We start from the raw sequence: 13,884 nt of genomic DNA on the forward strand, positions 1-13,884 counted from the left end.
CTCCTCTCCTCACCTTCCCATCCTCATAGGGTGAGAATAAAAGAACCTGCCACTGGCAAGTGCCACTGGGTTATCTGGGGAAAGGCCCAGTGACCAATGGTGGGAGGAGGCGGCGGCGGCGGCCAAGAGACTTGTGCAGCAGGTTCTTCTTCTCCCACCCTCCGCATTGGTCAATGGGAGCATCCCCTAGGCCTTACAATAATCCTACAGGGGCCTCTGGGGTATGCTCTTATTTTCAGATGAAGATGTAGGGAGAAGATAACAGCAGCATGAATCTCTTAGCCTGCTCAAGCCATTGCTCCTACTATAAAGGGGTTGACTGGGTGGCTGAGTACAAACTCAGTTAGGGTCAATCGGTGTGACACCAGTTCTGCCAGAGCGAACAAAACTGCTCATTGTTAGTTGGCGGTCTAAAACTCCAGGCATTGATGCCTATTATTTCTGAGGCTTCTGGTACACAGACATACAACATTCAGCCCACTGGAGGTTTTGATCTATGGAGCTCACAGATTGGCCTCCCTCTACATCACTGCAAACTTTCACTGACTTGGACCTCTAATAGAGACTTCCCAAAAGCACTTCCTCACTACAGCACTCCAAGTGGTAGATGTTAAACTTAGAAGCTTCCTCTACAGTGTAGACACATGCAGTCTGACTTTGCCAGTGCCAACAATTGCACAGGATGTGCAGTACTGCCACAAACACATGTGTAAGGTCAAAGGCTCACTATGCAAGCAATGCATAATCCAAGGAAATATTGTGTATCATGGATGTAGGATTGGCAAGATTTTTCAATAATCTTTTATCAATTTAAGAGCTGTTATTGTTTTATTTATTCCACAGCAATGGTGGGTCTTAGAAGCCTGTAAGGTAAGAGGACACTTCTGTAGCACAGAAGGAAGTCCAAACGAGTGGCAATAGGAAAGAGCTTCAAATGAGCTGGCAAATGCCCTGATCCATCATCTTGCTACAGGTGAAGGAGATCCGGCACTTGCCTGCAAAATATCACCATTCACTTCACTGGAGGAAGCAGCTCTGTGTACACACCAAGAAAGATGCTTCCTCTGCTGATGTGAACAAGAAAGGTTACGTGTGCAGGAACTCTACTGAATATGCAGGGCCCTAGGTCAGGTTGACTGATCTGAACATCATCCTCACGTTCAACTTACCAAGCCACTGATGTCATAGAGCCAGGAAGCTGACAAGTTTTATTTTCTGGATTTACAATCACTGGGGAGAGCACAAGCTGAGCATTCACCGTCACAACTGGCCTTGCTCTGTAGGGGAGAAAAACAAAGGCATAACAAACCAAAAAGGAACAGACCATCAGTTGCAGCAGGAGAGAAGAAGAAAGAATATTTAGAACTACTTTGGATGTTAATGACATGTGGGAATACATAAAGCATGAGTCACACTTCCTGTATTAATGCATATCATAAACATTCAAACTCCTGCAGGGAGATACATGTAAATACCTATATCAGAAGCGCTGGTCAGTTATCCACAAGGAAATGGTGCAAATCCCTGCTTAGGATTTTAAATGACTTACTCATGTTTTTTGTGTTTGTAAATATGATTAGGGTCTAAATACATACACACATTAAGTCACACTTATTTGGACAGCATTATTTATTATTTTCCCAGTGAGGCACTACCTTGGCGTGGTTGTGGGGCTTGCGTGCTCTGAGGATGGTGAGAGCTATGCCAGAGGTCCAACCATACTGGACCGGTCTCACCAGAGGAACCAGACGAAGAGTGCCTCTCCCATCAACAATATGGTGAGACGTAACTTTAATAAACCTATACCGGATTGGTCATCACCCGGGTAAACAAGGACCATGCCAGGTGCTGGAGTCCCTGGACATCTGGTGGCAAGTGGGCTCAGGATCTTCAGTTGAGCAACCAGGGATGGAGACTGCAAGGTTACTGGAAAAATCATCGTTTAACCGGAAAAAATATACGAAAAATGCCAACAAGGAAATAATGATCTGCTATTACAAGTCTAGTCCAACTGGAAGAGGTTATTTAAAAAGAATGTACCAAATTTGGAAAGAGAAGCATCCAGATACAGAAACAACCGAACAAAGGCTAGCAGACCAGAGAAGATTCATAATAAGAAATAAAGTATTCACAGGAGTTGAGCTGGAAGAACTGCAAAGAACAACACAGGCTCAAGATATGGAAGAAGAATTACCACCAACTGAAGAAGTTGCTCAGGCACAGGTGGAGGAGGTGTTGGAAATAGAGGATGCCACTGTTGCTGAACTGTTTCAAAAACAAAACCAGGCAACCTCCCTTTTGCCTTCACCTCAAAAACCCAAATGCCGTTTAACAGAAAAGCAACAAGAACTAAAGCAAAAAAACCCTGAGCACATGAACCAAACAACCACCAGGGTTCGACTTCCCGTGCTAAAAACAGTTGCCAAAAAACAACTTGCTCAGGCATTAAGAGATATAAATGTTGCACCTGCAGAAATAACAACCAATAATTTGCAAGAAACAAACCAACTAATGTACAGTGCAGCAACAATAACAACACAAGAGCTCGGATATAAGGTCAGTGGACCTGTAAAAAAAGAAAGTAGTACATCACCTAAATGGAAGATTAGATTAGAAAATAAAACCACCAGGCTTAGATCAGATGCTAATAAATTGAAAGATATGAAAGACAAGAAGCTGAAGAATGAAAACACCAAACAGTATCTGATCCAAAAATACCACCTAGATTCAAGGAAAATTAGAGAAGTCCTGGAAATAATAAAGCAGCAAATAACAGCAATGTCAAAGAAGATTTGCAGATACAAAGCCAGAATTACACAACACAGGCAGAATTTCCAATTCCAGTCGAATCAGAGACGTTTCTACCAAAGCATAGAAGGAGAAACTGCAAGAAACGTAGAAACACCAAATAAAGAAGAAACAGTTCAATTCTGGGGGAAATTATGGAACAATCCAATAGATTATAATAAAAAAGCAGGCTGAGTGAAAGAGGTCGAAAAATGTAACCAACAAATGCAAGATCTAATAATAATACCAGAATTAATAAGTGAAAGAGCAAAGAAAATTAAAAATTGGACTGCCTCAGGCGACAATCAACTGCATGGCTTTTGGCTTAAACATCTAACAAGCCTTCATAAACAACTATCAAAACAGTTCAATCACATTTTGCAAGGAGGTGATATTGAACAATGGCTAAAAACTGGGAAAACGAATCTCATCATGAAAGACCCAGCAAAAGGTGCAGTTCTAAGTAATTATAGACCGATAACCTGCCTGCCAACCATGTTCAAATTATTAACTGGAATAATAGCAGATGAAGTCATGCAACACTTATTAACTAACAAACAGCTTCCAGTAGAATAGAAAGGAAATTGCCTGAACACCAGAGGCACAAAAGACCAGCTGCTGATTGCCAAAATGATTTTAGAAAATTGCAAGAGAAGAAAAACAAATCTAAGTTTGCATGGATTGACTACAAGAAAGCCTTTGACTCATTGCCTCACACATGGATATTAAAATGTTTAGAAACAACTGGTGTCAGCAAAAACATTCAGATATTTATTTTAAAAAGCAATGAGCATGTGGAGTACACAGTTAACAATCAATGGCGAGACATTTGGACAGGTTAGCATTAGAAGAGGTATTTTCCAAGGGGACTCACTATCCTCTCTGTTGTTTGTAATCGTCAGTTTTCCACAGGGAAATGGTGCAAATCCCTGCTTAGGATTTTAAATGATTTACTCATGTTTTTTGTGTTTGTAAATACGATTCGCGTCTACATACATATACACATTAAGTCATACTTATTTGGACAGCATTACTTCTTCTTCTTCTCATTCTTAGTATTATTCTTATTATTATTAACAACATCTTGTAAAGAAAAAAGTAGCACTCAGAAACTAACTAAAAAGATTGTAAGATGTTTAATATTGCATAAGCTTTCATGAGTGACAAGCCACTTTGTCAGATGCTGAGTTGTTACCGGAGAAACACAGGAAAACACAGGAAAGGAATTATAAGTAAATTACTACTACCAGTGTTCCCTCTAACAGGGATTCCCAGATGTTGTTGACGACAACTCCCTGAATCTCCAGCTAAAGGCCACTGCAGCTGGGGATGCTGGGAGTTGTAGTTTACAACATCTGGGAACCCCTGTTAGAGGGAACAATGACGACGACTACTACTAGTATTACTATTATAACAATTTAAATACCACATTCCAAAATGGTTCAAACCCAAAACTTTGAAATGCCACATCAAGCAACTCTAAACTGTAACAATATAAAACAATCAAAACACTATAAAACTGCCATAACTTCAAAAAAGCAAACCCCAATCATCTCAAATATTAAAACTACAAGAGCATTCAAAATATCTTCAGCTCGAAGATCTTTAGATGCCCTTGAAATTCTCTAAATTCTCCACAAGCAGGAAGGTCTTGCGCTGTTCATTTGAAATACTGGAGACTCAGATGGAGGCAAGCTTCACCTTCGGGAAATATATTCCACAAGGGAGGCACTAACACAGTGAAGACCCTGGTTTGTCCTGTCACTGATTTCACCTTTGCAGCGGAGAGGATTTTTAGCAAAGCCCCCCTGCTGTCCTAAAAGTGGTTTAATGATGGTGTTCTTCATTTTCTGGGGAAAGTGAGAATTTTTGTTAGTGTTGCAGAATATGTTTATCTTAAAGCTACGCATCCAAACTGACCATTAACATTTCTTAACAGAAGTCACAAGTTCCAAACTGCAGGGCAAATTAGGCACAGACTTCTACCATGAAATAATCCATAAATACCATGAATCCTCAGTGCAACACTAGGAGCCCTGATATGAGGCCACTTTCTACTTGCTGTGCTAGCTAAATAGCATGCTGCAGGGCTGTCCCCTTTAACCCTATGCAGACACCCTAACTCTAATTAGAGAGTTATTTAATGTGTGGAAAGAAGAGAATTATGGTAGCAGGTCCACCATGTGGAGGGGAATAAAACCTTGTGTAGAGTGCCTCTATGTTCACTCATTGTACATAAATGAGTACAATGAGAAAGGGTTGAAAAAGGAAGGTCCCAGACCATATATACAGGAGATGTACAGATATAGGTACATAGGCTCAGTACATAAGGTCCCACCAATGTATGGAGGTCAAGAATGGGGCTTGCCACCATGATCCCAATACCTCTACAAGAGTTGAACCACACCTATATCTAGAACATCTGCATAGCTCTGTTATCTCAGCATTTTCCAGTGGAAAATAAAGGAGATACTCTGTTTTACTGTTGCCACACTTTGTAGTTGAGTCTAGTATGATCTGGGAAGGAGAGACTTTTGAAACTACTCTGTGATACAAAGCAACTGATAGATCTTTAGCCAAGTGGCCTAGGAGCCAAAACAAAAAGAAAAAGAAAAAAGAAGATCATAACAGAAAAAGCAGCTGGAAATAGACACAATGACAAGAAGGCTGAAATTTCCTTAAGTGTCTCCAAGGAACTGCTGGCAATTAACTGGATGCCTTCAGTAAGAACTCTTCAAAATAATATGTAGGGAAAGAAAGTTATGAGAAGGTATGAAGCTTTCCTTCCTTTGTAAATCCAAAATACCACTATATGTAAATTCCAAATACCACATATATGTAGTTGCATACATATATGCTAGGAAAAGAAAATAAGCAGAATGTAGCTGCACAATTGTAAATCTCCATGGGGGCAGACCATGAAGCCTCTCCCTCAGAGTAGACCAAAATAATAATATTATTTATTTATTTATTTATTTATTTAAAAATCACCTAGTCATGAACCCTATTGCCTATTAAAATCTTCTGGAGAGGACCGCTTACGGTTGCCACCAGCTCGTTTGATGGTGACTTCTGGGCCTTCTCTGTGGCTGCCTGGAGGCTTCGGAATATGCTCCCTGTTGAAATAAGAGCATCTCCTCCTCTTTTTGCTTTTAGGAAGACCCTCAAGATGCACCTTTTTTTCTCAGGCTTTTAACTGAAATTAATTTTAAACTGTTTAATTAATATTTTTTTATTTTATGAGATTGTTTTTACTGTATTTTGTGAAATTTTAATTGTTTTATATAGTGCTTTAAATTTTTCACAACGCCTAGAGATGTGCATATGTAATAAACAAATAGTTAACTTTCTAAGTAGGCCTGTAGATGAAACTATAATATTAATTGTTCCAGCCCAGTTTAATATATTTTTTCCTAATTATTCGGAAGCACTTAATCCAATCCTCACCCCATCCATCAAAAAAATAAATAGATCAAAAAAGGTTTTTGGTTTGCTTAAGGACTCCTAGAATACAACTCTGGAAAAATGAGCCTGGAAGAGATTGACTACAGTAGTCACACAAAGTCTAAAAAAACCACACACACACACCACATACCTGTAAAGCACTACTTTTCCAGCTCCAAATGCACCCACAATTAAATCTGAAAAACAAAAACAATAAAAACAAACACTCAAAATGCAGATGCAAAACTGTCAAAATATTTTCCAAGATTAGATTATTTACATTGGCTTGAATCCTAACTTCTTTGAGTGCTGTTCTGGATCATGGAATGGCACCTTCCTCCATTGCACCTCTGGAAATCTGCTCCTGAGGACTGGAGGAGCCCTGGAACAGGATGGCATGTAGTGTGTGTGTGTGTGTGTGTGTGTGTGTGTGTGTGTGTGTGTGTGTGTGTGTAAAACCACCTCCTTTGCGTGAGCAGAAGAGCACCTTATTGGATGCCTGACTTGGATCAGTCACTGAAAATGAATGCAGTCACTGAAAATGAATGCAGACGTACGGGGGGAGGGGCACAGAAGGGGTGAAGTGTACTACCTGATAGGTGAACTGTGCCCCAATAATTATATTTCTGAAACAGAATGGGGGGCAGGTGTGGAGGGGCAAATATTTGTCCGGAGGGTCACTTCCCCCCCCTCACACCGGAGCCACCTTGTGACCTCACCTTTCTTTATGTCTCACCAACAACATGTACGTGTGTTGAGGTGCTCTTCCAAACAAAACTCTGATTTTCTCCAATTATGTGTGACATCTGATGGTGACAGGAATGCCCCTGATGAAGCAGAAGGGCATAATTTTGCCTTACTTGCCACAATATACCCCTTCTCACCAACACCACACAGACCCTCCCATGCCTATGGCCTGCATGAAGTCTTTCCTTTAAAAAAACCCAAAACAACAACAACAAACCACCACCAGGTTGCTTACCTGTAAGTAACTTATGATCTGGAGGTGATCCATAGTTATTCATGAGAAATAGAGTTACTGCGCCTGCGCAGGGTCCCTGCACGGGCGCAGTAACCCATTTCTCATGATGACAACGGATCACTTCCAGATCATTCTGTATCATCGCTCTCCAATGTTTAAGGGATACCTCACAATTTAAAGCAGCTTCCATACTTTCTCTCTTCAGGTTATTTCCCGTGCCTCCTCTTCCCTTAGCAGTTTGCCTCCTGCACTCATTCTTCTCATCCCCCCCCACCCATTCTGTCCTTCCTGAGCTTTCTGCTTGTATCTGCTGCTTCCTGACTTCCTAAGGTTCCTCAGACGTTCCACACCCATGACATACAAACCGACCTCATGTAATTAACACAGAACAACTAAATTAGAATGTCTTGGGTTACTCTAAAAAAACATATATTCATTTCAGTTGGACTTGAGCTGGCCCACAGTACTCTGAGGGACTGCTAGGAGCCTGGCAATTCAGCAGAGGATTTGTAAAGTAATTAGGTTATGCAGCCACAAATTATGCACACAATATGTACTCTGATATTTTTGTACATCCTACAGCAGGAATAGACAATCCCGAGGAGGAAATGTGTACCACGATGTGGCATGTGAGGAGGTTAGGCTGAAAGGGAGTGACCGGCCCAAGGTCACCCAGTGAGTTTCTTGGCTGAGCGGGGATTTGAACCCAAGTCTCCCTGGTCTTTGTCTGGAACCACTATACCACCTATATAACAATGACTCTCACTTTATGTGTGAAGGACAAGACAACAATTATGAACTTCAGTCAAGCAAAGAAACTGGACCACAAAAATCTCCCTGTGGATTGTCTAGACCTCTTATTTGTCTAATTGGTTAGCCCATGTAGAGTTTGGCTGGTGGAAATAATTTAAAAGACAGGCAGCAGCTCCTTTGATTTTAATGGAGTTGGATATCACCGATGTTTATTTGAGGACTACAGACAGAACCACAGTAATTGTAGTCAATATTGTACTTTTTTTCAATTGTAATCTAGGAGTTTTGGAATGAATAAAAAATTAACCCCAGTTAGATGCATTTGCTTCAATTTTCATTCATTATGAAATGAATGACAAGAGGTCCAAATGAGTCATCAATGGGTTTATTTTTGCATCCCATTTATTGTGCATTCAAAGGGGCCAGCTTTGCTGCCCAGGAGAAATCCCCTGGGCACACAAAGTCTTTTAACAGTCAAGAACTGGTAACCTTGCAGTCGTCTGTTCCCTGGCTCTCAAAGGGTTCATACTGCCTTAATCCCAAATTCTGATTAGAGTGCCACATCCATCCCATTGCTGAAGACCTTATTGGACAATGATCCTCAGGGAGGGAGCATATGTCCCTCCATCAGGGGTTGTCCTGGGCTCATTAGGGGATAAAATGAGGCTGCAAATGAGAAGGCTTCAGACTGGGGAGACACAAATGGATCCCCTAATGAAGATCCTATTAGCCAAAGGCTCCTTAACTGGGTGCATCTCCCCCCCCCAGTCAGGGATTTGGTGTGTGTGTCTCTTTTTCTCCCAAATAATCTAATGGAGATCATACTAAAGCTGAGAAGACATCTGATGGGGGCAACACATTCACCTCATGCTGAGGACCATGGACCAGTAGGGTCCTCTCCTCAGCAAGAGTGCATTTTCCGAGAGTCAGCTCAAAGTCTTTGAAAGGCAGGTAACAAGGTGGTCTGCGAATCCCTGGTTCCTTTTGCTTCCTGCTCAGGAACTCTCTCCTGGATGTGTGAAGACTCTGACAGCCCCTAACTAGGTCTCTCATTGAAAAATATGGGAAACAAAACCAAATGAAAATCATTAAAGGATAAAATTTGTCTTCAAATGAATATGAGGTTAACAAATGATGCTTTTCATAACAAAAATGAATGGAATAACAAAACTCCCCCCGCCTTGTACACCCCTTTCTTGCTTCTGTCACTGAGGCCCTAGTTCGACTGCGACAGAAATAAATTGAAAGTTTCCCTTTTCTATCTCTAGATGAGGAATAACTTTGCACGTCCACACTGCCAAAACCATTAATGAGGTTTATAAACATTTTGTGTTCTGCAAAAGAAAATAATCAAAATCAAGCGTTAGAGCTGTCTACTTTACACAAATCTGGCAAGGCTGTTATCCTAAAAATAGAGAAACACTTAGTCACTGCATTCATTTCTTCCTAGAAAATGTTACAGATATGGTTTCCTTGCTAAAAGCAAACACATTTGAAAAAAAATACACACATTATTTTCAGCAAAAAAAGTAATCAAATGAAGTGTCTGAATCCCTTCCAAATGAAACCTGAAGGAGGGAAAAAAATAATGAACTAGAAGATTAAATTATACCATTTCATTTACTAGGGATTTGACTGTTTTTCAAGAACAGGGAACAAATCTCTGTGGCTTTGATTTAAGGAAACCATTTTCTATAAATCACTGCTAGGATACAGCTATAAGAAACTTCACAGTACTTTGGACTTGATATTCCAGAACTGAATTCCATGCACATGCTTCCACTTCCTAAAGGGAGTCATCATCTGCTCTCCATATAGATAATGAATAATGCCCACTGGTGCCTCATGGGGAATATGAATATTTATGAAGTAATGAAATAACCATGGACAGCCTTCTTTAAAAAAAGAAATTCCTATCAGACAAGGTCCCAAGACCCTTCATCTAAATACAGTAGAGACAAGAGATGCGTTCAGTCATTCTTTGTGGTCCTGGTTTGTTGACAGAGAGTCACAACATGCAGTAGCACGATGGAAACACAGCACACCCCAGTATGTACTGTATTCAAGTAAACAGGCCCCTCTGGCTAATGTTGTTTCTTGGGATGATTAGATACAGCTCCCATCAGCTAACATGGGCTGACACTATTATAGAATTTCTATATAATTGTATTTGACAGAGGTAAAATAGCAGATTATTTCTGGATCTACTACAGGCAATATTTGCTTCATAAGAAGCACATTTGTAGGAAGCTGCCTTATACCAAGTCAGACCATTGATCCATTATGCTCGGTATTTTCTGTACCAGGGCTACACAACTCTGGTCCTCCAGCTGTTTTCAGACCCACCATCCGCAGCCACAAGGGCCAATAGGCAGGTATGATGGGAGTTGTAGTCCAAAATCTGCAGGAAAGCCAAAATTGTGCAGTCCTGGTCTACAATGATGGGCAACAGCTCCTCCAGGTTTCAGGGAGGAGGAAGTACATGGGACTGTCTTCATGCAAAGCAGATGCTCTGCCATTGAGTTACGGCCCCATCAATTTTTGACAGAGGTAAAATAGTTCAGATCAGTAAGTGGCCATTTAAGTGCAAGGACTAATGAGCAAGGCGGTGCTGTATTTCTGTGCCTCCCCTCCAATAAAAGTGTGTACAAATACAAGCAGCCATTTACTCTTGATAAGATGGTTGTCTGTACCAATCTGCCAGGTGCTCAGGAGAGTTTTATTATATCTCACACCTAGCAGACATCTGGGATGAATGGCAGCAGTTCAATTGTCTTCACCACTGCTTGGGTGATAATAGATGATTGGATGAAATCGTTCTTTGCACACCGCTGTAAGTCACTACTTGGTAAATGGCTGTCTGCCTTCATCCTGTTTCATGTCAAACCCAAGTTGGCTGGAGCTGGGTTGTGATGAGAGGCATACAGAAGCTTCCCAAGTTGGCAGTACTGCCTTTGGTTGACTTGGAATGTAATCTCAGCCAGGGGTCATTAATTAAAATCACCTATCACACTGCAGTGTCATATCTTCTGCCTACCCCACTTCCCCGACCACTCCACCGGACAGCAAGTAGTGACGTGACTCCTGTTTCGTTCTTCCCATTCATGACTTCATACAGTGGCAGAACTGTAAGGTGCACGACACGCTCCCAAAATATGGACATATTTGGCAATTTCAATTTTCTCTAAATGAGACTAAGAAGATATTAGTCTTATTAGACTAATAACAAAAGAGGCACCTTTTTAAAGTGGTGATTCTCTTTATTTAGCAGGGAGAGAGCAACTGGCCCTATCCATCCCCAGCACAGCATCCCTCCAGTGGCTGTTGCTGGTATCTGTCTTGCATTTCTTTTTTAGATTGTGAGCCCTTTGGGGACAGGGAACCATTTTATTTATTTATATCTACATAAACCACTTTGGGAACTTTTGTTGAAAAGCAGTATATAAATATTTGTCATATTCATATTGGCAAGCAACTCAACAGTGAACTGATGACGAAAAGCCCATTGCGGGCTACTGACTCAACCTATTTATCTCACAAGTCACAGTCACAATCGGCTCTTATCAAAAACACTCCCGTACTTAATTTTCTATTGCATTCCTTCCCTTCCTACCTACCCTTTTTCTTGAATAACTTGATTCACATAATAACTCACTCAGAAATTCTGGAGTTGGAGAATTGCTGGCAGCTGGCTTACAATGCTCCAAAACCTTTATATCCTGCAAAATCTCTGCTACTAAGCAGCCAGAGGGGTTCCTTCCTGCTGTAGATCTTGATGCATTTAGCAGATGGAACTGTCAAAGAACAGTATTTTAGAAAGACTGGGTAGGATTTAGGAATATTTTCCTCCCACTTAACATAGCTATTGCCGTCTTTAAGTTAGGGCCACAACTTTAATTGATTAATCAGTTAGATTAATGGCTCAGTCCCCCCTTTAACTGACTAAAAAGGCATCCCAATTAACTGGCAACACATTTTTTATTTTAAAAGGCTGACATCCAGACTAGAACAAGAGAAGTTGTGCACACTTAAGAAGCACCAAGTTGCAGTGCTGTGGGAAGTTGTGTCACTGGAAGTACAAGTGTTGTCGTGGGATCCACAAATTTAGGCTTAACTCACTAGCCAGCCATTATTTGTGATTGCAATCCCCTCTCTTCCATCAAATCCTTTTCTGGCACACAGGCAGACGTCTTAGGAGACAGGAGGGTTTTCTGCCATTTGCACTGGGAGATGGAGATGGTAAGAAACAGTCGTAGACCTCTCCTACTGCTCAGAAGGGATGTTTCTTACCTTCTCAAAAATGGCAGTACAGTAGAAATGAGTCCTCTGTGTGGTGTTGGTGCTGAGATCAGTGTGGTGCTGGGTGTCCTGCTCACCAGAGGGCCGGGGGTACTCACCACTGGTGTGCTGGCAAGTGGATGTGTAGATACCTGGGTAATACCACCAGAGTGCTTGTGCACCCAAGATTATGGAACAGAATGTGCAATATCTTGCACAAACACAACACACACTAGCCTGGAATAGAAGCTCCTGTCTTTGCAAAAGGATCCTGTGCCACATCTTTGCATTAGCCCAACATTTACTTGGATATTGGCCAGTGTTAATTATTTTCAATAGAAGTATTTATCAAGGCTGCAGATGATAGGCACCCTCTTAAAAGAGGCATTCCCTCTTAATTCTCACTCTGGAGGAATGCCTCTTCTAAGAGGCACCTACTGTGACAGAAGGCATGCTCCGTCTAAAAACAACAGCAAGTATGTCCCCCCGATCAAAACTACTGCCCCCATGCTACTTGACTGCCTTTTAGAAGTTTGATACTGCATTCATCACTAAACTGACTTGCTTTTCTACAAATTATTTCAGGAATCAAATGGATAGTTTGTTGAGAAATTGACACATTTTATAATATTTTAGAACAAATTGCATGACAATATCCAACCAAATTTTCTCTATCGGAAAATAAATTTTCTGCTCAGTTAAAAATGAATTTAAAAACCTGATTGTTTTAGTCAAATTCAAATACAGTATATGCATATACGCAGCACAATCCAATGCATGTTTACTTAGAAGTAAATTCCACTGAATTCAGTGGTGATTACTCCCAAGAAACTCTACATAGATTACAGCCTTAATTGATTTATTGATCAATTAAACATTTGATGAACCCATTAAAATGTCTTTAATATGGCAATAATTTTCTTGAAATATAACCACAGTCTGTACACCTTACGAATACAAATCCATAATGGTTACATTCAAATTGGACACCCTATAGAAGCTTAAAATGTGGTGTAATGATCCACGGGGTGGCCAAAGACACTAGTTCCAGGATTTGATGTGGGGAGGGGGTCCTCAAGCAAGTCACTCTCAGTATCCCTCCTTAGCTTGGAAGACGTGCAGCACTGCAAATGGAAGATTCCCTTGCTTGGCCTCTGACTTTCTTGGGTTCTTTGTGCAAACTGAGAATCACTGCAATATTGGGGTGGTGGACCCTGTCCTAATCTTGGAGGTCTGGGCAAATGCTAAACCTTCACACCCTCTAGAACAGGGCTGTACAACTTCAGCTCGCTAGGTGTTGTTGGGCTACAGCCCACATCACCCCCAATTACCATGGTCAATAGTCAGGGATGATGGGAGCTTTAGTCCAGCTGGAAGGCTGAAGTTGTGCAGCATTGCTCTACAGCAACCTGCTCATATGAAGATGGTGACTAAAGCCCTCACAATTTTATTTCTTGGCAAGTGGCAAATGAAGATGAACAGTACCACCCAGTAATTTTATTGCCATGGCAGCTTCACATGTTGGACACTCTCCCATGTCACAAACAAATGGTGAGATGGAGATTCCTATGTATCACAACACTGTCCATCCCTACCATTTTTTCATTTTAGTCTTATTGGTGCAACAAGTGTTAAACTTT

The 13,884-nt window shown here is 41.1% G+C and overlaps 1 protein-coding gene across 1 annotated transcript in view; it reads right to left on the minus strand.

Moving 5' to 3' along the window:
* Window positions 1-13,884, minus strand: part of ITGA8 (integrin subunit alpha 8) — a 175,619-nt gene that overhangs the window by 102,550 nt on the left and 59,185 nt on the right. The window contains exons 14-15 of the mRNA XM_053265690.1: window positions 6,383-6,428; window positions 1,170-1,277 (exon numbers count right to left, since the gene is read on the minus strand). Coding sequence (XP_053121665.1) covers window positions 1,170-1,277; window positions 6,383-6,428 — 154 coding nt within the window. The remainder of the gene's footprint in view (window positions 1-1,169; window positions 1,278-6,382; window positions 6,429-13,884) is intronic.

The sequence above is a fragment of the Hemicordylus capensis genome, chromosome 6, assembly GCF_027244095.1.
Source record: "Hemicordylus capensis ecotype Gifberg chromosome 6, rHemCap1.1.pri, whole genome shotgun sequence".
NCBI classification, from domain to species: Eukaryota; Metazoa; Chordata; class Lepidosauria; order Squamata; family Cordylidae; genus Hemicordylus; species Hemicordylus capensis.